Below are 23,838 nucleotides of genomic sequence, written 5' to 3' on the forward strand. Positions count from 1 at the left end.
AGTTGCTTTGGTACCTCAGACGAGTTAAATGCAATATAAGAAAAACACATGCAGAAGTGTACCACCTAGAGGGAGTTGCAGGGGTTCAGATGTCCAGAGAGTATAAAGTACTCCTTGAAAGGACTTACATGGTCTCTTCCTATGAAGGCAATTTTTGGCCTATACTTGCTGTCAGTTGTTTCTCCTTTGGTACAGTACAACATCCAGCCAAGTGCTCTCCTGCCTGAGAATTGCAAAGGGTTTCTTTGCCTCTGAATGAGCAGTGCTGGAAATGGTTCTGCAGCTCTTCTTGTGCAGAAGAATCCCCTGTGACATTGCTGAAGTCTGAAGATCTTTGCCTGGGCATGCCTTGTTGCTAAGTGTAAGATGCCAATGTAAAATTCTGGCAGTACCTATCCAGGAATGACTGAACCATTAGCTCAGGGTTCAGACTTCAGCAGTTCCTAACACCACAAGATCTCAGGCTTCTTGATATTGTCTCCTTTCATACTACCCTCCATGTGCCTTGTGTCCATCCCAGGTAAAGTGACCTCAGCCAGGACCTCTCTTGCTTTACTTCCAGCCTCTGTTGTGATTCTTCCCTTCACTTGGGATGCATGTACTTTCCAGCTAAAGCTAAAAACACAAGATTATCCTGAACCAAGTTCTTATAGGCCCTTTAGTAAACTAATCAATCACATATCAGAAAGTGGACAACATTTCTTTCTATTGGCTTGACAGGTAACACCAGGAGGATTGAGAAGCTATGCAGAGGTGGTGGGAGCAGGTGCCATGTGGGTAGTCATTTTCCCAAATCACTAATGCTTGAAAGCTTGGGTAGATCTACATGCAAAAGGGAGTGTGTAGCTAGCTCTTCTTCAATAAACAAACAAAAAAATCCGTGCCGGTGTTCAGGTTATGTGAGGTCTACAGCATGTGTTGAGGTATTTTGTAGTGTGGGCTTTTGTTGTTTATTGGTTTTTTTTAAGCTTCAGCTCTTCCCTAACCCTAGCATCCCTCTGTCCTGCTCCTGCTCTCTTTCCTGTTGCACCTCAGGGGACATAGTGATGTTGCCACAAAGCTTCTTGACGTGTCTGGGAAAAGTTAAGTGCAATAGCCGTGGATAATTTTTCCCTTCTCTTTTAGGCAGAAAATGCTTGCTATGTGGAAATTTGGCTTCACACTAATTCATATTTTATTTGAATCCTATTCTTCTGGGCTGTCTAGTTGCATTGCTAAAATATACATGACTCAGCCAAATTTGTTAATGGGATCTTCCTGGCTGCCTGTGGGGCCTAAGCTCTGACTCTTGGTAGGACACCTTTGTGGAATTTCTTGGTGCACCTAGCCCACAATGGGCACAGGAGGAGAACAGGTTTTTTGCATTCACCATTACTTAGCTTTTATGCAGAGAACTTACTTTTCATAAAAAATGAGATGAGGAAGAACTGGTTAATGCAAAATAATGGCCTTTGGGTTAACAATGACTTGGAATTGATTTGACCCTGTATTACAGCCATAATTTTCTATTCCCATTTTTCCTGCAATGTAAATAATGCCTATTGTAAGTCTGCATCACTCACTGGAACTGTGTCACTTTTTTCTAATTGGGGACCTGGCACATTATTTTTTTGCAACAATGCGTGTCCTATATTTTTTTAAATACATAAAATGTGCTAAGCTAATTTTGTAGAGTAGAAGTGTTTTACATTTCTGGTAACTGCTTATTTTGAAATGTCATTTTTACAGCATAAGCTTTCAATCTAATTTGAAAATTCTTAAAGGTGAAATTGGGAGAAGTGTGTAAATTTCTTTACTGCAAAGGAGCTGGCTGTCCAGATGCATTTCTTGGGAATACAGTGCAGTGTGAGTTGTGCCAGATCTGGTATCTGTACAGACCTGGGGAGCCTTTCAAGAGAAGCTGATGTATTTGTAAGATCACCTACAGTGCTGAGATGAGATTCATGAACTCAGTGTCAGTAGCTGCAGGTGGATGAGAGTGTATTTTTATGCATGCATGCTTCTCAGTCAGCTTCTTAGTACCTTTCACTTGTCCTTCAGATGAGGCCACTGAAGCAATGACAGTTTGTACCTGCCGAGTATCCAGCCCTGTTTGGTTCCACAGATCAAATTTATTCCTCCCTGGAAAGGGGGCCATCTGTGCATTTCTATATTGTCCTTTACAGCACTGCTCAGAGGTGCTGCAATTTGGTGCCCTCATATCTGTTAGAGATGCTTATTTTCAAAGCAGACAGTTTTTTAGCATCTGGCAAAAGATCTCTTAGGGTTTCAACACTAATTCAGTGTAAGGAAAAAAAAAACAAAACAAAAAAACAAAGCCATCTACAAAGCAGTGGGGCTGTGGAGGGAAATACCTCTTTGTTTTTGTAGATGGAGGCTTATGTTGCAGGTTGACATTCCAGCAATATTAACTTCATTAAGGCAGGAATGCAATGCTGCATTCTTGCACAGGAGGGAGGATGCTGAACTGGGCTGGGGAGGAGTGGGACCCCCAAGAAGAGATGATACATTGGGGTGTCCTCCTGTAGCCTGGCTTATTCTTGTGGTTTATGTGTATCTTCCAGTTATTATCTCCCTGATAATAACCTGGAATCCTCAGGTGTGACATCTGTGCCCTCACAAAATCATCTCTAACCTAATTAACATGACAGATAAAGAGGGGCTCTGGGGTGTGGGTAACAAATGGCTTTACTGTAGTGTAATAGTTCTGTTACACTTTTCCCTTTCTGAGGTAATATTCGAGGGTGATGGGATGGTTTGGGGTATGTCACTGTGCTTACTATTGCAATTTTTCCCTCCTGATTGAAGAATAATGAATGTGTTTCTCTAAATGCCTTTGGGCATGGGATCATTGTTGAAGTAGAAAGGAAAAGTGACCCTTCAACTTGTTATAGCCTCTTAACAAGGTGTCAGCTAAAGACCACAGTGCTGGCAGAGCTGATACAGGCTTTACCCAGCACTGCTGTGCCAACAGGACCAACCCCATGCTGTGTGAGGGGACCATAGTGGAGGGTTTGCCCTGCTCCAGGACTGCCAAAGCCCGGGGGGGGCTGGGTGGCATGCTCATGTTATCCCACTCCTGTCACTTGCTGTGCAATTGATTCCTTAAATGAGCTTTTACTTACTTTTTAATAAAAGCTTTCTGGAGTGATGCTTACCAGCTTGGCAGCTGACACAGACAAGCCTAACATGAACAAACCCTTCTCTCTCTCACTGACTAGGACTTCTATCAGCCTCTTCCAGGCAGTGTTATCTGATCTTAATGGACCTAGAGAAGAAAGAGCTGGGGCCAGTGTAGCCCCCAGCCACCCTGTCTTAGACAGAAGTGAAGAGGCAGGTACGAGATGCAATCTCTGTGATGATAAAAACTCTTCCTCTCCTTATCAAAACAGAAAAAATAACTTCCATATCATCCTGTGTGCTACAGCACTTAAATTGCCACCACAGATACTTTCAGAAATTCCATACAGCCACTTTGATGGTGCAGTTAAATACTATTTTGTGTCTGTATGTGATGTGTCAAGTAATGCGATAAACAGAAGTGTAGGTATGTTAAAAGTACAGCTGCAAGCAGTACAATGCAGGAAAGAGCGTGGAGACAGAAACAGGACTTTTTTGGGTGTTGTCCTTTTTGTATCCAGTGTTACTGCTATTTTACAGAAGGTCTCCTAGTAGGGTGATGTGTGGGGCAGCTCTGGGTAGACCAGATGTGGTTTCTTTAACTTGAGGTAGGAGCTGAAGGAGGTGGCAATAGGAGGTTGTTTTGCTTGCTTGTTTTTTGAAAGCTAGCAAAGAAAGTATTTGTTGTATCTGCCCCTGTAAGGATCTGGAATGCTGTGGAAGGGTGGCTGTGAGGTAGCTCAGAGCCCCCTTCAACACTGTAACACTGGCCGTGCCAGGCCTGCATCTGCCATAATACAGACATGAGTGCTGGCTCTCATTTAGAAGTCTGGGCTGGTCTTAAGGGGCAGAAGTTTGTTTTGTGAAGGGCTCTTTTTTTCTTTTATTTCCCTCCCCTTTTTATTCTTGCTCCTTTCATGTTTAAGGAGCAAACTCTTCATCTTGGCACTTATGTCACCTGTCAAAACACTGTCCTAAGCAAGATCAAAGAGTAGAGGGACTGGTCAGGTGAATGTGCTCACCTGGCATTGTTACTGCAGCCTGAAACACCTGTCAGGTCTTGTCTGTTTTTTTTTTTTGTTTTTTTTTTTTCCTTAAGAGACTTGAAGACTCAGGAAAAAAATCTTTCACTAGCTGAGTTGTTTGTATTTGATAATTGGTAAGCAGTGTTATGAAACATCAGCTTTGAAAGCAGCACAGACCTCTTTCAAGATGTGCTATTCGGGCTGTGTCTTGTTCACTCTAACTAGGGTGGAGAGCAAGTCCTGGTCCTTTAGTGTTTTGAGGCAGGCCAGGTTTCCCTTACTTTCATTCATCTTTTCTCTATATGAAAGAAGTTGGGTGTGAGCAGGATGCACCAGACCTTCTGAGAAAGATGTTTGTGTTTGGTCCTCTTGTTTCTCACCCTTTCAGAGGATCCTCTTCACATGACAGGATGAAACCTGTCAAATACCCAGCTCTGTTTACTTACTTTTGCCATATTGGACCATGGTGCTACAAGATGGTAGAATACAAGCTTGGGTAGGGCTTGCTTGTTTAATAATTAAAAAAAAAACCCTGAATCTGGTAAGCAGATAGTACAATTAGCTGGGTAAGATGATGTTTCTTTCTTTTGTAAATAGCTTCTTGGTTATAAAGCGGGAATTCTGCATTTCTGGCTAAGGTGTTTGGGAACCTTTAGCTCAGGTTCTCCTGAAGATGTGAATGACCTTCCTTCCATGCTGTCTGGAGTAGCACATGTACTTAAGAGTACTCCTTTTTTTAAAATTTCCTGCTCTGTCTATTTCCTGGTCAGCAAATGTATTGATTGGAAATAACTTGCAGAGTAACCTAAATGTTTAATGACTAAACATTTCCAATTATTTTATGTTGAGTTCATTTTTTCTTATCTTTCAGATAATGAATATGTGTTTATAGACCTGGAGCAGAAGCTTAGCAAATACTTTTCAAAGGAATGGAAGAAAGAGACCACCAAAGTAAGAGAGGTGTTTTGGACTGCACAGTGAAATGAAAACTCTTAAACTAAGTTCCATAAAGCATTTCTTGAAGATGGTCTGCACAATACTTTTCAGTAGCAAGATGCAGTGACTTTTGCATAGTTGTACAATTAATTAAAAGAGCTAAACCAGCCCCATATGCAACTTTAGCTGAGCAATAGTAATCACATGGTTGCTGCTTGGCTGATGCAGAAGTGGAGAAGGTCAATTGGTCAGTTTTCCATTTTAATTTAGTCTGGAGACCTCATTTTATCCTTAAGCAAAACAGCCTAAAATAACCTTTTGTGACTTGAATCTGATACATGGGAAATGACTGGAGCTGTGACTCTTCCCAGAGTATGTGCAAAAGGACAGTGGAGGGAGAGGAAGGATATTTTGAGATGAGTCCTAGTTCTTTAAAGCTAGCTAGCCTTGACAAGGGAGGGAAAAACTACATGAAATAAAGACAAGCTTATGTAACTGTTTAATACTCTTCATTCAGACATGATAATGTCCATTTGTGTGTGTCATTAATAGAGGAGCCATAGTCTAGAACAAAGTAAGGCATGCAATTGCTTTCAGATATCTTAACCAGGTCGTTGTAAAAGTTGTAAATTATTTTTTTCCACCTTGCCTAAGCCTACTCTTTCAGAGGGTAGGCACACTTGCCATTTCTGCTGCTTACAGAAGTTTGTAGGTAACTAGTGAGGTTTGGGGATCTCTCTTATCCCCAAGCATGTGCTCTGCTTTTCCCAAACAAGTGAGAGTTACTCCAGAAACAGCCAGAGTCATGCAGAGGGGCTGTCTGCCCAGCCAGTGAGAGCTTCCCAAAGCAGGTGTTTCTGGTCACCTCAGGATGGGGTACGCTTTGAGGTCGCTCTGTGATTGAATTCTTGCTACACTTTTCTGGTCAGGATAAGTGTTGAACCTCTGGTGTGATGAGAATCACAAAAGACTGAATGAGTTGCTACTGGCAGTAGTACAGTCTGAGATGAGTTAGCTTATTGGACTGGGTTAGTTGAGAAGGATTTAATTCCTCTGAAAGCCCAGTCCAGCTGATAAAATAGGGTGACTATGAACAGCTTCCAGAAATAAAGTGGAAATGATGGTCAAGAAGCTGTCTGCATCAGATGTGGAGGGCATGCCATGTACCTTGTCCAGTGACATGGATCTGACCAGCAAAGCCTTGGAACTGCCTGTGGGAGCAAAGTTACCTGTGTGAACATGAAAGTGGCAAAGTAGGAAAGATGAGAGAATGAGCTACTAAGATGTTCCTTTCTTCTTTTTCCCTTTTTCCTTTTTTTTTCTCCTGCTCAAACAAGCCTGTAAGTCAGAAAGATAGGCTGTAGTTAAAACAACAGGCCTCACGCTGGCTTTCTTCTAACAGCACTCCTCATGTGAAGCAGACACCACCACTGCCTTTTGCTCTGTGGCTGCAGGAATGTGTGAATAACTAACCAGCAGCCCTGCCAAACAAAAGGCACGGAGCTGGTACCAGGCTGGTGCAGTCAGCCGCAGGCAGTGACTGCTGAGCACGTGTGCCTGTGCTGGGTGATGTGCTGTGGTGCAGGGATGGATGGGTGCTCCTAGGAGTGCCCTGGAAACGCCACGGCTGTGCCAGCGTGGCACGCTGCACTGCTGCCTTGCCTGGTGCTTTGAGGGAGGCTGGGTTAGACTTGCTGTATTCAGCACAAATGTGCTGCCAGGTGCTGAGCTAGGTAATTCTGGGCCAGCTTGGGTGTCCCCAGGCTACACTGGGACTCTTACACCAGCTCATCCCTCCTATCCAAAAAATTTCTGCTCTTCCTAGGAGATTTTTTCATTCAACCTGTTGGAATGTTTTGTGATGCCTCATTGTCATGAGCCTCCAAGACAGTCAGACTCTCTCCTAAAATTTGCTAAGAGTAGAAAATGAAAAGCAGTATGAGGAGTGAATTTCAGAGGAGAGAACATTACCAGAGAGGGTAACAGGAATTTTGGATGCTGATCATAATTTAATTCGTCTTCTGTCTTTGCTCTAGGGGACAGAGAAATTCAGCCCTCCATTTGTTGCGTTCTTTAGAGTACAATACTACGTAGAAAATGGAAGAGTAATAGGGTAAGATCTCTTCTGTGGTAATTACTGTGTTTTGAATTATTCAGTGTGTTCTTAAAATGAAAGAAAAATGTTTCTTTGTTAAGCTCATCTCTGTGAACTCATTGAAATAAGCTTTAAAAATCTGCTTGAATTTTTTTTTAAGACCTTCACAGATGTCCTTACTCAGCTATGAATGTTTTCTGCCTGAATCATACTCCATATCCCTAGGAAAATTGTGACTGCTTTTCCATCTGTGTTGAAAGTGCAGGTTGAATGATGACATTATCAAAACATGATTAGCACTCTTTTGCTTGTGTCTTTTGGTTGTATGAAAGGCACCGGATGAATATACCAAAAATAGTTATTATACTCCAAGGCATATGTTTTGGATCTGGTTTTTGTATTTGAGCAGTGCTCTGTGCGGTCTACTCCTGGAAATGGACTTTCATACATGGACAAAGAAATCACTTCATAACTTAGAGTTTTTCATTTGTAGTCCATTCACATGGAATATGGGCTGCACTCAAAACAGCACCACTCTCACCCATGGTACAGAACAAAGGATGAGGTAGTTAAAAATGAACAACTGACAGAGTTAATTTACATCAGCACTTCTGGTGTGGCTCTGTCCCTGGGGGAAGCCAAGAGCTGAGATCATTTAGGTGGATTAAAATCTTTACCAAATTTTTGGCATTCATTCTTGTCTTGAGCAAAGCTTGTGGTTTTCTATGTTTTCTCTTCCCATAGTCTTTCACTTTTGGATACAGGGGACTCTTTCTTATGGAGTCTGTCTGGCTGATAAGTGTTTTTCATTTCATTTTGCTTTTTTTGTACAAAGAGAGATTACATATCATTCTGCCACTCCCGAGTTATGTATCCTCCACCATCACAGGCATATTTCTCTTGCACTAGTAATTTAATTGGAGAGGTTTGTAGAGCCACGCAGAGATAGTTATCTGCCCCCTTTAAACTATACTTACACACTTTTACAAGCAGACTGTAGTGTCCAGCACCTCATCTACATGCACGTGTCAGCAGCCGGCTTCCCGTGATCTCTGAGGACAGGGGGTGTGTGGGTTATCAAGGCTATGCCATAGTTAGTGCTTATCAGAAAATCCCTGTTTAGCAACTTGAGGAAGAAGACAAAAACAAGCCCAGGGCTCCTGTGTCTTTTGATCTACCTTGCAGGGAGTTCGCTGTTAAGAACTATCATGAGCCTAAGGCAAGGTGAAACAAAAAGCAGTGCCAAGTTTAGAGGGAAAAGGAGGACAGGTGTGCAAGAAATAGGACTGAGAGTCCAAGGGAGTTGACTCTCCTGGCTGCTACAGGCTTTCCAGGGAAATAGAAGTGCTTGATTGTAGTCAGTCTCCAAAACAGGTGTGATGTGATTTTTCTTTCATCTACCTTCTGCCCTAACTTCTTAGATCTCATGCTTCTCAAGATAGAAGCTACTATTTCTCATGTTTGTACAACACTTAGTGGGAGAAGACCTTGATCTTGGTTTGGTGCTCCTTATACACACAACTGTATCAGGGTGGCATTGGCACACATGAGACGTGTCAAAGTTTAATCCCTCTTCTCAGCAGGATGGTGTTTTTGAGGGGCCTTATCTGAACTTTGTTCTTGAAGTAGATTTGCCTTTGTCTTGCAGTGATAAGGTGGCACGGCAGCTCTACTACTGCCATCTCAAAGAGCAAGTACTTATGTCTCATTGCAACCACAAAGAAGAAATCTACTTCTTGCTGGCTGCCTACAGCTTACAGGCAGACTTGGGCAACTACAGAGAGAAGGTCCATGCTGGCAAATATTTTGAACCTCAGGCTTATTTCCCACAATGGGTAAGTTTGGGGGGAACCTTTCTGTCAACAGATCATGCATACAGCAGGAGCTATGCCAAGGTGGTACCAAACTGCAGCCATGCAACTTCCCCATCTCCCACTGCAGTGATCAGGCAGATGGGTAGAGTATCACCCTGAAGGTCCCTCAGGAGATCTCTTGTCTTTCCACTGGATGTAAGTGCACATTCCTGGGCTCAATGAGGTGGGTGGTACATCCTTCCTTGGTGATGAAATGTATTGGTGTCACATGAATAATTCTGACAGTGAAGATGTCTTTGTTTAATTCTTCTATGGCTTAAAGGGTTGTGTGTTTCCAGCAAGATCTGCACAACCCAAGCTCTCCAGAAAACCTCAGGGCTGCAAAGCCAAGTCTATTTCCCTTTGTTCCCCTCTCTGTAATGCTTGCCTCAGGGATGGATAGATCCAAACCCTATGGGGTAATACTGCCGTACAGTGCCTCTGGTGCTTGCTTTGTCATTAATCTCTGCCTCAAGTGCAGCAAGAGGAAAGAGTAAGCATTTGCATGTTTGTTTATAAGCATGTGCATGTGACTTGTGCCCTTCAGGACTTACAACCAAGAACTGATTTAGTGGTCAAATGAAAGCAAATTACTTAAGACTCTGTTAATTGGCTGCTTGTCCCAGGCAAGTTGCATCTCCCCTGTAAGATGGCGCTGTCTTCTGCTTTGGGGAAGAGGTTCAGATCAGTGACCAGACTTGTCTTGAAGACAGTAGTCTCTTTTATGCACAAATCCTAGCCTGCCTGCCTTGCTGTGCAGCAGTGTGCCTTTCTCCCAGACAATCCACCATCATCCCATGCCGTTCCTTGTTACAGAGTGCCTGTCAAGAGGTAGCCAACAAAGGGCTGGAAATGGTGGGTCTTGTGTGCTGTTTCTGAGGCAGTTAAAGGGCTTATCACAGACTGTTGCTCACCTGTGCTGAGCCAAACCCCAAGCAAGTATGTGGATGATTTATTACATTATTACAAACAGCAAAATCTGGCAGGCATGGGGACGCTTCTCTCCCTGCCCCTGGGCTCCCATGGGGAGATAGTGAGCAATCTCCTCCTCCAACACAATCACTTCCCTCAACACGTGCTTCATATCATTTGGCCAAGGGCTGCCGCAAGTCTCGTGCCAGTGAGGAGAGGCACTGCTGCCCTGGGCTGACCCACCCAGCTTTGAAGCGTGGATCTGGCACATCTCTTTCTGCTGACACTGCACAGCTGATGGCATCAATAGTGTCCTCCACCAAGGCCAGCCTTCCTCGTAGGAGGGCAACCAATCTGGCAGGGCATGCAGAGGTGTTAGCAAACAGAGTAAGCAAGGGCTTTAATATTAAATGTAAGTGGGAACTGGGTGGTGATGGAGTCCTGGTTTGTGCCAGGACAGGTTATTGCTGGCAGGATGTTCTCAGGTACTTGGTGCAATCCAGTTTCAAATGCCCCTGCTGGTGGGGAATGTTGGGAAGTGAATTCAGCCAGTCATCCCTCTTACCTGTCACTGCCACTCACAGCCTGAAAAGAAGCAGTTGAGTATGGGAGAGGGCTGAGCTGTCCAGTACCTTTGTACAGAGAGGGCATGTGGGCAAACATGGGAACTGGGCACTTGCAGGTCAGGAGCAAAAGGCCCAGGGCAGGTTTTTCCTACTGCTTAGTGAAGCCACATGCCTGCCAACCACTCCTAATAGATAAAAAAATACCTTGAGATAGTGTTATCCACCCCTTTTGAGAATGGAAATGCTAAATAAGCCTAATGTGTAGTTTCTGGTCTTAAAAGGATAACCTAGTATTTCTGCCTCAACAGAGATGTTGCTGCTGATTGTGTTGGCATGCAGAGAAGTATTTGTTATCTGCCCGTAGACATTTATGGATACCAAGAGTTAGGAAAACTAATTCCAATACTTAAAAGTGAAAAAGGCTGACACGATCTCTGTAGTCTAGGTCTGATACAGTTTTGCCACTAGGATCTGTTTGGAGACATCGGTGTCATCTGGGTTGTTTTAAATACTTATCCTCCAGGGAGGTAGAAGCAAACACAGACCAACATCCTGAGGGAATATATGAACGTCCTCCACCTCCAGCCACTGCTGTGTTGTTGATCACAGCTGCCTCTCATGGGGATTGCTGAAGAGTTGCTGACCTGTTTGTTTTCTTTGCGGTTTAGATAATTGCAAAGAGGGGGAGCGACTACATCTTGAAACATGCCCCAGAGATGCACAGAGAACAGCAAGGCCTGAGCGCTAAGGAAGCGGTGCTGAAGTTCATTAAAGAGTCCTGCCTGCTGGAAGATGTGCCTGTCCACTTCTACAGGCTGCAGAAGGTTAAACAAAGAGCTTCTTATTTTGAACTTCTCTCCCATCATTAATTGAATGCACCATGGCATTTTTCTCTTTCTGTTTGTTTGAGGGACAGTTGCCTCTGATTTAGAGAGGCAAAACAAATCTAAAATGCTCAACCAAATGAGGGCTGTCCCCACAAACAAGTCCAATATACAGACTTCACCAATATACAGCTGTAGCTGGAATCTAGTTTTGTTCCTCAGCCAAGGAACTGGCCACAGGAATGGCAAAACTTCATATTTGTCCCTGCCTGTCAGTAGAATTGCACCAGAGAATCAATTAAGCCTTTTTTTTTCCTGGTGGTAGTTCATTGAAATAATGACAAGAGGTCGGCCAGCTTTCACACAAATGTCGTGTAATAACTGAAGGTGACACTGAGTCATTCCAACTTTTGTATCCCATTCCTTCTCCAACCCTGCCAGAGTGGCTGGCGTTTTTTCAGCTGTGTGCTTTTCTTGGCAGTTTTGAATTCCTACATTGTTCCTTGTTAGACTCCTTACCCAAACCTGCTCATACAGAAGGTGCTTCATTTTCATGTGCTGAGTGTTTAGATCTAGAAATGGGACTAATGAGAAGTTTTCTGTTCCACTTATGTGAGTGAAACCTGCCTATGCAATTAGGAATGGCTTAGGCTTTTTTTCCAAATGGAGATACTCTCCTCTGTCAGACTCATAATTAAGCTTCTTGGGTTTTTGTGCTCAGTGGCAATTATGTCTGGGAAGTATACATGTACTTTCAACATCTCTAACAGCTCTAGTTACTGAAGAAACATGCATTTTCTAGAGAAAATAAATGTTGATCAGTAGTCCAGGCTTATTTGCTTGCAAACCAAAGATGCTCACCTACCTTTCTTCTGTTCTCTGTTTTGATTCTTAATGCTGTTAGTGATGCAGTCATGAAGAGAGTTAGTTACACTTGAATGCCATAAGAAATCCAGCTGGCAGGACATGATACATTTTATATCTGAAAACACCAAGGCTGTGAAATTGGTTGCTCTTAATATTTAAATTCCTGTCTGACTTGAATTTAGGATTTAGGCATCATGTACTCTTCCATGTGTTGTTTGATCCTTAATAGTCTTACTCCTGCTGTGTGACACAGTTATCTCATTTTGTGGTGAGAGATGCTCCTCCTAGGTGATGCTTGCATCACAGATTGCCTGAGCAAGTGCAGAGGGGTGCCAGGTGAAGGTGTTAGTGTTCTGATTGCTCTGAGATTTCAAAAGCAGCCACTTTTGTCTTAACACCCTCCTCATGGCTTCTACTGAGGTTAGGAGCTGCAAAAGAAAACACAATACACCCCGTATCTGTCATTCAGACCAATACTGATTTACAAAGCTCTTTGTCCTTAGGAGGCAGAAAATATTTCTTATTATTTTTTAATTTTTCTTACTTTGAGCTGAAGACATGGATGGTACCAGGGACAAAGGGGGAGGTAATGTGATGGCATAAGACTTTTGCCTTGCAAGCCAGATAAGGAGAGAATGTTGTGACATTAAGTTTGAGCTCTGTGAGCTCATACATCTTTACCCCCACATTTTCTCTCTACTTTTCCTCCTAACAAAAAAAATGCATGTGTTCCCCTCCCTAACTCTGCTGTGTTAGGAGAAGCTGAAAGAATTAGTTTATGATATTTTTTGGTTTTCAAGCAAAAGAATCTGAATAGAGGCCAAGTATGTCATACCAAGATGCAGCAGGAGTTAAAAGTCAGATAGTATTTCAACCCAGGTAATAAAACTCATGTAAAACCACCTACTCCCAACACCAAGGTCGAATGTTAGAATGAAAGTCTCAGTAACTGGGCACTGATTAGCTCCCCCCCAGCCAAGGGACATCTAAGATCTAGCAAATCCCTGGATGGGAGCAGCCGTGCTGTGGCAAGGAGAGGGGAATGGGCTCCCCTTCTGTTTTGGGCTCTCTGTCAGCTGGAGAGCAAGAGTGGTGTATGTTCATGGGGACAGCAGAGACAGCATGTGGTTACGAGAGAGTTTACAAGGTACCTCTGAGAACAGTAATTGTCCACATTCTCAAATCACTAAAGCTACAGGATTCCCTGTTCCAGGGCAACTAGGACATATGCTGGTGAAATGCCTGAGCCTCCCAGCATGAGGGGATTTTAGGTGTAGGTATTTCAGGGGTCAACAAGGCAAGGTGCACTTAACAAACATAATAAAAACCAAATGAGCTGATGGCATCTGTGTGATGAGGAGTCCTGCTACCTCTCCTGCAGTAGGTGCCAGAACAAGAGCGTGGTCTTTGTAGATTAACCTTTGACTCTTCTGTTCTTTTAGGATAAGAAGGAGGATCGACCGACAGTTATCCTGGGCCTGACCCTGAGAGGAATGCACATCTATCAGGTAACAGACTGCTGTGAAAGCCTTCTGGTGTAGCATTAACTCTGCCCAGTTCCCTGTCCTCCCCCCTCACCGTGGCTCCTCTGCCTCCCCTGCAAACCCCAGGCTCCACATATCTCAAATTCTTGGTTGTTTGCAAATTCTTTGCACATCGCTGATTCCACCCTGTACCTGCCAGTCCCTGTGTCACTCTGAGTTTGATGTGTTGCAGGAGGTGAATCACGTTCGCCAGCTCCTCTACGACTTTCCCTGGTCACACATCGGGAAGCTGGCATTTCTGGTGAGTGTGATGGAATGGAGGCCATCTGCCAGTGGCTGCCAGCCTGGGACGTGGCAGAGCTGTCGGCCTGCCTGTGCTGCTGCGTTAGGGCCTGTCACTTGCATGCATGAGACCACAGCTATCTCTGGTAGCTGTGTGGCTGAAAATGTGCTCTTGCTCATTTCTTTGGCATCTTTCCTCTTTGTGCAGGGGAAAAAATTTGAAATCCAGCCAGATGGTTTGCCCTCTGCACGGAAACTGGTTTACTACACGGGTTGCCCCTTCAGGTCACGCCATTTGCTGCAGCTACTCAGCAACAGCCACCGGCTCTTTCTGAATATTCAGCCAGTTTTGAAGCAGATCCAAAAACTGGAGGAGGCTGAAGGTATGTTAGGGAACACCCAAGTGAGTTTAGTAAGAGGAAGAGTACAGTGTGTTAGTCTCTCCTGTTGTTTCATGGTGCCTACTCTCATCTAATTAATGGTGTTTCTGCTTTATCGGGGAGCCAGTAATAGAAGCAGAGGTGTTAGGTACGTTTCAAGGCCATTCCTAAGAAGTATTTATGGCTCCCACATTGTAGACTGTGATCAGAAATTGTGTTTGTGTGAGAGCAGTTAGAGGGATATCTCCTTTCAAGTGGCTCCTGTCTTTCCCGTCAGTGGGGTTACAGCAGTGGCCTTGAGCTGTGTGGGTGCAACCAGTGGCACATGCCAGTCACCTGTAGAAAGGCTCACTGATCAAGTGCCTTGGGCAAAAAGCCCTCGGTTGTTTTGTGTCTGTTAGTGTCGCTTGGATGTCTTAATCCACCCTCAGCAGATACATGCCATGGGAGAAATAATAAATCATTACTAAATACCAGCCACAGGAATCTTGTTCTGAGCTGACTTCATGTAGTGGTGGGTATTTCAAGAACCAATCAGTGCATCTGATTTTGAAGACTGAGCATCGAATTTCACTAATTCCCTTTTTTCGTTTGCTTTTGTTTTGCTTTGTTGTTATTGACCTTCACTCTGAAACCTACTGTTTTCTGTATCATAACTGCCTCTACCTGCCTGTTCTAATTTAGGAGATGCTGGGTTTACTGCGAGTATGACTAATTCTTTTACAACCACCTGAGCATCCATCTGTTGAGCAAACAACATACAAAGCTGTCCCTGTATTTGTTCAGTAGCTGCAGCGGTTGTTGCTTAGTTGTTGGCTGATGCCAACAGAACTTCCCAAATATATTTTGTTACCCTTCCTTAAAGTTCTTACTGGTTTCTCCCTTCTTTCTTCCTCAGAGAAGAAGCGCTACCGGGAGTCCTACATCAGTGACACTCTAGACATGGACCTGGACCCGTGTGACAAGAACTCCCGTGGCAGCGGGAGCAGCGGGGGCAGCCGCAGGGATAACCGCCTCTCACGCCAGTCCACCGGGAGTCACGGCAGCTCCCACACCTCGGGCATCGAGGCTGACTCCAGGCACCGCGTGTCTGTGGAAATGTCGGTGGATGAGCCCTTCAGCATTGACCGGGTGCACAGGAAAGAGAAATCCTGCAGCTCAACCATCAGCTACGGTAGCTCTGGCATTGACAGTGGCAGCAAAGGGCGGGCTGAAGATGACACTCAGGATGATGGTAAAGAATTTGGATATGTGGAGCAACTTCTAAGCCAACTTTTGTCTCCTCCTGCAGGAGGGCAGGGAGTAAGAGACTGTACAGCAGCTTGGAGCACAAGTGTAATGCTAACCATTCTCCTGCTGCTCTCTTCCTCCTAGAGCTTGAGCTGGCAGTAGATGAGCCAGAGGAGATGCCTGTAGATGAGCCTTTAGAGGGAGACCAGTTAGAGGAGGCCACTGTGGGAGAATCTGTTGAATCCCTGCCTCTAGATGCTGCTAGCTGCCAAGGTGAGATGGCTTTCTGCTGCTGCTCAATGCCGTTCTTTAAGGCTCCAGCAATAAGCATAATCTGAGGGATCTACAAAAACTCTTATCTCCTTCTAAACAGCTGCCAGTGCTATTTACTGCCCTATTGCAACAGGATTTGCAGGCAGCTCATCTAGAGTTTACAGGCCAGCATTCTGTATTGTATGTACAGTGCTGCTCTCCTCTGTGCTCCTCAAAGTCTCCCTTCTCTAAATGTGCCAAGCTTATTTTCAGTTAATGACAAAAAGGTAATTGAGGTAAACCTTTTCTAGGGAAGTAATATGCTTTAGTATCTTGTATGCCACAAAACAGCCAAGGGGCTCAACTGCAGAATAATGGGATGGTCACAGGAATTCTTAGGTAAAGTTTTGTGGCTTGTGATACAGGGAATGCTAGGCAACAGGGTTTATGCAGGAGTTGTCTGGCCTTAATATATACAGCCTTTATAGCAAAGCAAGAAGGGTGAAAATGGGATAAATTGGCAAGAAACTGTTTTCTTGAAAGTTTTCAAACATTGATCTTTACGGCCAAAAATGAGTATTTGTGAGCAAAACTCCTGGAGCACTAAGGGTGCTTAATGATGTATATTTGTCTTAAGAGGTTACCACTGTTTGAATGTGGCCTGTGAGAACAACTTCCCTTTTCCTCAGCCCACCAAACCTCAAACTTGCAATGCTTTTCACTTCTTGCTTCTCCTTTGCAGCTATAAATCAGGAATCTCTGTCTGTGGTGCAAGTCACACTAATCAAAATGAGAGGCCAAAGTGTGGAATCCCTTCACCAGGTAAGGAAGAGGTTGCTCAGCAGGAGGGTCTGTGTGTGAGCATTGAACTGAGGTCTAGTGTAATGAGGTCTAGTTGCAAACTTGATCATCTTGAAGCCAGAAGTAGCTTACATCAGAACAAAACCAGATGCTCAAGCTCTAGTTGTTATATCATTTGTGTGATTATAGTCTGTGTGTACTGAAGTCTTTGTCAAGGTTTTCTTTTCATCAAACATTTGAGAAAGGCAAACTATATTTGGCAAAGTACGTCACAGAAGGAATTATATTTGGAAGAAGCTTATTAAAATGTCTTTTTAAGACTTCTTTTCAAAGTATAGCTGTACCCACTGCAGTAGAAATGTTGTGGTTTTTTGAAAAAAACCCAGTCGAACAAAACAAAAACCACAAAAAAAGTACCTCTACTCTTTCTTCCCTCTCTTAATCGAAATTTGCCTTACGTGCTGAGAGAATTCTAAAACTCATAACAAGGATTTCAATCACTTCTTAGGACTTTGTTTTTAATTTTGCATGTTTCTTTCTGGACCCAGTCAAAAATTAAAGAAATTTTCATTTATCTGCAAAATAGTCCATTAAGTGCTGTAGGAGATTTGAACAAAATCTTGGTTATTTTTTCCAAAGCTGAAGACTGTACAGTAGAAATCATAATGAATTTATTCCTCTATTTGAGTGGAAGACTTAACAGCTCATGGCTGGAAGTAGGCATCTTGCTTAAAGCTGTGATGTTTTTAAAGTTACTGCTGTTATCATGCTTATGCTGTTAAATGATCATGAGGTATCTGTTTTATAAAAATGGTTCTGCTCAACACAGGACTGTCTATATGATTGCAAAGACCTGGCTACCACTTTAGTGCATCACATACTTGGTGCCTCCTTAGAAAACTGTCAAAATCTTCCTTACAAGGCCATGTAACTAAATGCTGCCTTAGAGTTGATTAGACAGTGCAACGTATTCCTGTTCCTGGGAGTACAGCTGAATCAGCATCACATTTCCTCAGGGTAGTTTTTAAATTCCCTTCCTGTGGCAGTGAGAGAAGTGATACTGAGAGAAAGTCTTCTGTAATGCTAATGAAAGTGTCTTGGTTTCAAAATTATATTCTTGAAATTAGCCTTAATATTAGCATTTAACAGGTGATTATTAAAGAGGCAGAGCAAGTAAAAAATACAATTGTTAAAGCTGGAAATACTCTCAATTGGTCAATAATTCCTTCATAGAGGCTTGTGTAGCAAGATGATGCCTCTGGGACTTACTGCTGATTTGTTGCTGCTCTTTATGGAAGAGTGTAATGTAGATGAAACTGTGGCAATTACTGGACACTGTAATGCATTAGTTTGCATGGTTGCCTTCTGAACCTTCCTTTCAGCTCATTAGACTTAATGTGTTCAGGCACTTGGCGTAGTTTTTTGTTAAGTGCACTTTGTCCATTTGAGGACAACTGCTTGGATCTGCCAAGAAGTGTGAGGTCATTCAGGTGTCAGTATATGTCAAGTGTTTCATCCATTGTACTGGACACTTGAGGACACAGGGCAGACAGATCAGGATCCAGCTCAACGTGGCATGGCAGCTTAATGCACTTGTAATTTCTGAATTGTTCACAGCTCCTTCTTTAAGCCAACATCTTTCAGAAGGCTGGTGGGGCTCTTTTGAAAGAGGGGAAGAACAATTTTGAGAAACTTTTAGCATGCACAGCCAGCATCCTTAGGCTATGTCTGAGCTCATTGTTTTTATTCGTGTGTGTCTTGCTGAACTGGCAGGTCAGATCGCCCAAAAGCCGGAGCTGCATGGACCAGCACAGCCAGAGTTTGGATGACATCCGCTTGCACAAGCGCCGGCAGCCGTCGCTAAGTGCCACACTGTCTTCAGACACGTCCCACAGCTACACCTTCGGCTGCAGCCTCGAGGATAAGCTGTCTGTCTACGGCTGTGTGTATTCCACAGCGGACTGCAAAACCAAGTCTGCCCTTTACGGGAAGCGATCCATGAACTGCCTCTCCTTGGATCTTCTGGGAGAGGACCAGCTCCCAGAGGAGTTTGTGGTGTAATGAGATTGGAGCTCTTCCATACCAGGAAATAGCTCATCATGGCAATATATACCTCATTAACACATGTGATGTCACTCTGGTTCTTGCAGGAGATGGTGAGCGGCTTTGTTATTCAGCTCCGTATCAGTAAGTGGCATCACTTCTGCAGACCTGGCTACAGGGCAAATCAACTGGAGTGTAGCACTTAACACTGGCATTGGTAGTGTCTGTCTGAGCAGAAAATGGAAGTGGCCTGCACTCTTAGCAGGGACACAACCAACATAAAAACCAAAAAAGAGCGGACCAAAACTGACACTGAGCTAGTAAAGCAAACTTTGTCTAAATGGATTAATCAGAAATTTAAAGTCTATGTCATTTTCCTGCCTTTCTCTTGTGGTCCATGTCTCTTAATTTTAGTGTACAGATAGTTTGTCTTCAGTTTGTGCTGCTGCAACGTTGCCAACAGCTGTCAGGCCAGGATATACTCTTAGCACATTTGGAGGGCTGTGTATGGAAGTGTCTGGCCTGCTTCAGTTGTAATGAACACAAGTTGCTTATTGGCTGCACTGGGCACAAGACCTGCTCTGCCAGGAGTTGTTTCTTCTTTTGCTGTTGTTATTTTGTTGTAAGCATCCAGCCAAATACAATGTGTGGTCTTTATTTTTTTTTTTTCTTTATTGCAACAAATGGAACGGACTGTCAGCTGTCTACTACTGTTGTGATGCAGATTTGCATTATATCCTTGGGGAGATAGGGAGGAGATAAATCAAATGACTTGGCTGCTTCTGAGAGTACAGAGGGCAAGAGCATTAATTGACAGGCTTTTGAAGAGAGGAGTGTGACTGGAGAATTTGTCCAGGCATGATCACCCCTTACTTTGATTCATACTTTAATGCTGTTCTTTTCTTTGTTTTTAATAAATCTGTTCCTTAGATTTTTTTCCCCTCTCCTTAGGAGGCAGGTAACGACTGGAAAAAGTCACTTTGCAAGGACAGACAGAGTGACTGTGTCCTACTTAGTCATGGATAGGTCATACAGGTATGTGTGTGTGGTGCTGCAGGGCTGATGACAGTGCAAGTGTAAGGAGTTTGTGTGCCAGACCAAGGGTACTTGTTTTGGTGATCTTGAGAGTGGTGGATCTGGCTGTGCTGGCTCTCACTAGGGAAATAATCACAATTATGCTGTTTGATTCAAGCATTTGGTGTGGAAAACATTCTGCTACCTTGTTACATGCAAATAAATGTGTTTGGTTTCCTCCCCTCATCAATTCCCAGCATTGGGAAGCTTGTACTTGAAGGCCCAGCTTTGTGCCCAGCTTTTGACAGCCATCTAGGTGTGTTCAAACTCTAGAAGCAGAGGAATAATATTCTGCTGCCTGGGGAAGTGTTGTGCAGTGTTGGTCATCAAAAGCTGAAGATGGCCTAATTCAGGAAAGGAAGGAAGCCAGACTATGACAAGGAAAGTTTGAGCTGCTGCTTTGATGGTGGGCTTGCAAGCTCAGTAGTTGGTCTGGTAAATTGCATTCCCATAAGTCATTAAAGTAGCAAATCCTTGAAGTCCATCATCTTGCTACTTCTGTGTGAGTGGGATATAGAGACAGGCCAGGCAGGTGCATCTGCATTTACTGAAGTGGGCTCTACTGCTCTACATCCTCCAAGATGAATCCAGCACCAAACCCAAGCTGCATGCACTGTAGCCACAACTTAATTGACTGTGCCCTGTTTGATCACACTGTTCTTTCTTGTTGTAATGAACAATTAGGAGCTGTGTGTTCACTGTAGCCTCTTTTCCTTTGTTCCAAACAAAGCAAAAATGCCTTTGCAAAGAGTACTTGAGGTATGTTTACTGCATCCAAAATAAATTCTTCTAAATGGCTCTAAATGGGTAAAGGAAATCTGGTTGGCTGCTCTTGAACAGTCCAGTCCTCCCACTGTCAGTCACTCCCTGTTACCTGGGTCCTGTTTGGCCATAAGCCACGGGAGATGGGCAGGAGGCCAGTGGCTGTACAACAGGGAGCAGCCTTGCAGCAATGCAGGAGCCTTGCTCTTGCAGCCACCACGGAGCTGGAGGGATGGCTCTTACTGCAGCAGCGCCTGTCTGTGAAAAACATGAGGGGGAGGTCTGGAGTGGAGACCCCACTAACCTGTTGCTCTCCCACCCACACAGATGTACAGTTACTTGTGGTTCTGGGAATGGTTGTTAACAGGAATAAAAGGTCAAAATTCAGTGGGTATAGTTGTTTGGAAAAGGGTCATAAAATGCGTGTGCACCATGTGCACATTTCTCTCAAAGACAATCACATCCATATCTGCTTCAGCCTAACCACATCACAGAAGTGTTTATTGCCAGCAGGCACCTCACTGTTCTGGTTTTGCAGTTGCAGGCCTCCAAAGGATTTGGTGAAGCGCTGTAATCCTGCTGCCACTGGTTACAAAATGTACCAATGCCCGAAAACAGTGTAACTGACTCTTGCATGAACTTCCACTGCCTTGTACATTCCTGAGGAGTTCTTGTATTTATTCATGGCTGGTAGGGAAGGCAAACTCTACAGGTCTGACCGTCTTCTCTCTGTGGTCTGTGCAGCTCCCTCCAGTACTGTAAGTGACATATGCATATGAAGGGGAGACCAGACACTTTGTGTATAGACTGAGAATGAATCAATATCTTACGAGCACTGTGAATATCTATTATGCAACTTTTGTATTTGTATTAAAAAAAAAAACACAAACAAAACCACCTGTTTCTGCTAGTAATACATTTATTTTTGTTTGGATTTAGAAGGTCTCTTATTTTTGGGTTTGATAGTTTGGTAGACATTAGTGTGTAAGAATTTATCAGCTGATATTAGAAACTAGCTGCCAATATTTGTACATATTTGTAAAATACTCCTGTTATAATCACTCTATTTTAATGGTAAAAGTTTTTCCTTTCCATGAAAGGATTTTCTTGTTTAAAATAAAATATAAATAATTATATATACACCTGCAATAAAGTATGGATAGAAAAAAGGTAATTGTGTAGTCATTTTTGTGTCCAAGGAGGATTGTATCTTCCATTTGAGATGGGTTGTAGAAATGAATTTGCTGCCAGACTAATCCTTATGAGCTCAGCTTGTGATGACAAACCCAGAGGCACTGCAGTCACTGGAACAACTCTTGTTCCTCCTTGCTATTCTCAGTAGTACAATGCCAAAGGGTATGTCAAGTATTAAGAACACAGCTGAGCAGGCTGGAGTCAGCAGGACACTCGAGGGGGCTGCATCTGACTGAAGAGACAAGTCAGGCTGCTCCTGGTGGTTAGTCAAGTAAACCAAGCGTGTGAACTCCCAAGGAGGTAGAGAGATCCTGTCAGCATCCTCCGGGGGCTGCATCCAAGGACAGCTGCCAGCCCACAGGATGCAAAGTGCTGCTGAAGAGCACTCCACCAAAGTCACCTAACCTGCTGGCCTGGAGTCTGGCATGGATAATGGAAAGTTTTCTTTTCTTGGGTCATAAATCTATGAAGGAGTGCTGCAGGACTATCTGGATATCTTCTTGAAGAAGCTTGCTCACTGGGAGCCTCTTATAATTTTTTTTTTTCTTTTCTCTGGAAAAAAAATTGTATGTAGTGTTGCCTCTATTCTTAAGATTTCCTTTCTTGTACTTCATATTTTTGTCCAAAGACAGATTTGTTTCCAGGCAGTTGTCTGTCTGTCTTGCTGCAGGACTGCCTTGATTAAAGCTGCCTTTGGCAGGGAGCCATTTGCTTCAGGGATCAGCAGGATGGCTCACTGAAACACCTCACACCCCACCATACACCCAGTGACACAAGGATGTCCTGCCACCACTGAATTTGGGGAGAAGATCTCATCCAGACAGCATGAGGGTTCTCGTAACAAATGCCACTGTATTTTACACACCAGTTCGTATCACACAGCAAATTGGGTCCTAATTGTCATTTCAGCCTCTAGGTCCAGATACAACCACATCTCAAGGGGATAAAGGGAATAGATGCCATAACTTACCAACTCAGAGTAGCAAAGCAGAACAAAGTTCTTATCTATCAAGAAAAAAAGCATAGGTGATTCTGTGCTTCTCTCACAAACACCTGGAAAGATGCTTTTTAAGGTTTATTACAGTAAAACATCTGCTTTTGCTAGAGCTGATAGAGAATGAGCACCAAGCATCTTCCTGATGAAACCTTACCACAGTGGCCCTATGGCCTCTCATCAAAAATTGTCCAGAAACATTAAGACTCTTCTTAATATTTTCCAGACATCATCCAGAGATCTCTTGGGCTTCTAAGAACACTAGACTCTTAGGCTGCAGTTTCACAAACAGCTTAAGCAGCCCTTTCCAGGAGCTACATTTTTGTCCAGTACCTCCTATGTTTCCAGTATACAAATTTTCAAGGCCTTTAGAAACTCATCTGACTTTGGCTTGGGGATGCTGGGAGAGGGTGATTTGATTACACATGGAGCTTTGTGTGGAGATAAAACTAAATAACAGATCAACATTAAGTCACCCAAATTTGAAGGACTTGGTCACTTCTCATTGTTTCTTTGCTTGGCAAGTAATAGCACTTTCTTGCCCTCTAGGGTGGACTGCCGCTGACCAACACGTATAGAACGAGTCTGTCTCAGAAGATGGGGCTTCTCATGGTGCCAGCAAATCCTGTGTGGGTTCAGTCAAGTGCTGCAGTGTGGGATGGGGACAATGTGGTTTCTACACTAGATCTGTTTTGAGGCATGTGGGAGCTGCATGGAGGTAAGGCCTGAAGGTGTGTGCTAAAGCTGATGGGTAAAACAACCCAGGTGTTTTGGGTGAGGTGAGAGCAGTTCTTCAATGGATTTCTTGGCAGCAAATTCTGAGACGCTGGAGGCTGATACCGTATTTTAAGAGTCTGAACATTTTTTGAGCAAGAACTGGTCCTAAAGCCTCTCACTGGAAAGCTGTAGCTCCTTGTCCCCCAGCAAGGTTCTTCTGTTTGGGTCGGGTAGCTCCAAGTTACTTTGCCCAGCTTCTCGTGGCAGCTCTGTTCCCTCATCCCTACGCTCATCTGCTCTACCTCTACCTCGGAGCCCCTGCTATGACGGCTCCCCCTTCTTGGAGTCTCCTCCCGGGCTCGTGGCCTGGCTCCTGCCTTCATGTCTCTCCTGGACGCCCACCAGTTGTGGCGCGGGGAGGAGGAAG

The 23,838-nt window shown here is 43.8% G+C and overlaps 1 protein-coding gene across 2 annotated transcripts in view; it reads left to right on the forward strand.

Annotated features, from left to right (window-relative positions):
* The window catches only part of FRMD1 (FERM domain containing 1), a 30,951-nt gene extending 8,741 nt beyond the window's left edge, over positions 1-22,210 (forward strand). Inside the window, exons 3-13 of one of the 2 annotated variants that reach the window (XM_053974546.1) lie at positions 5,017-5,096; positions 7,118-7,194; positions 8,825-9,011; positions 11,176-11,331; positions 13,641-13,706; positions 13,915-13,983; positions 14,173-14,347; positions 15,243-15,578; positions 15,719-15,847; positions 16,569-16,648; positions 18,401-22,210. In XM_053974546.1, the coding sequence (XP_053830521.1) occupies positions 5,017-5,096; positions 7,118-7,194; positions 8,825-9,011; positions 11,176-11,331; positions 13,641-13,706; positions 13,915-13,983; positions 14,173-14,347; positions 15,243-15,578; positions 15,719-15,847; positions 16,569-16,648; positions 18,401-18,688 (1,643 nt within the window). In that variant the 3' untranslated portion in view covers positions 18,689-22,210. The remainder of the gene's footprint in view (positions 1-5,016; positions 5,097-7,117; positions 7,195-8,824; positions 9,012-11,175; positions 11,332-13,640; positions 13,707-13,914; positions 13,984-14,172; positions 14,348-15,242; positions 15,579-15,718; positions 15,848-16,568; positions 16,649-18,400) is intronic. The other variant, XM_053974547.1, reaches the window with a different exon arrangement.
* Positions 22,211-23,838: the final 1,628 nt, after the last annotated feature.

This window comes from Vidua macroura, chromosome 3, assembly GCF_024509145.1.
Source record: "Vidua macroura isolate BioBank_ID:100142 chromosome 3, ASM2450914v1, whole genome shotgun sequence".
In the NCBI taxonomy this organism is placed as follows: domain Eukaryota; kingdom Metazoa; phylum Chordata; class Aves; order Passeriformes; family Viduidae; genus Vidua; species Vidua macroura.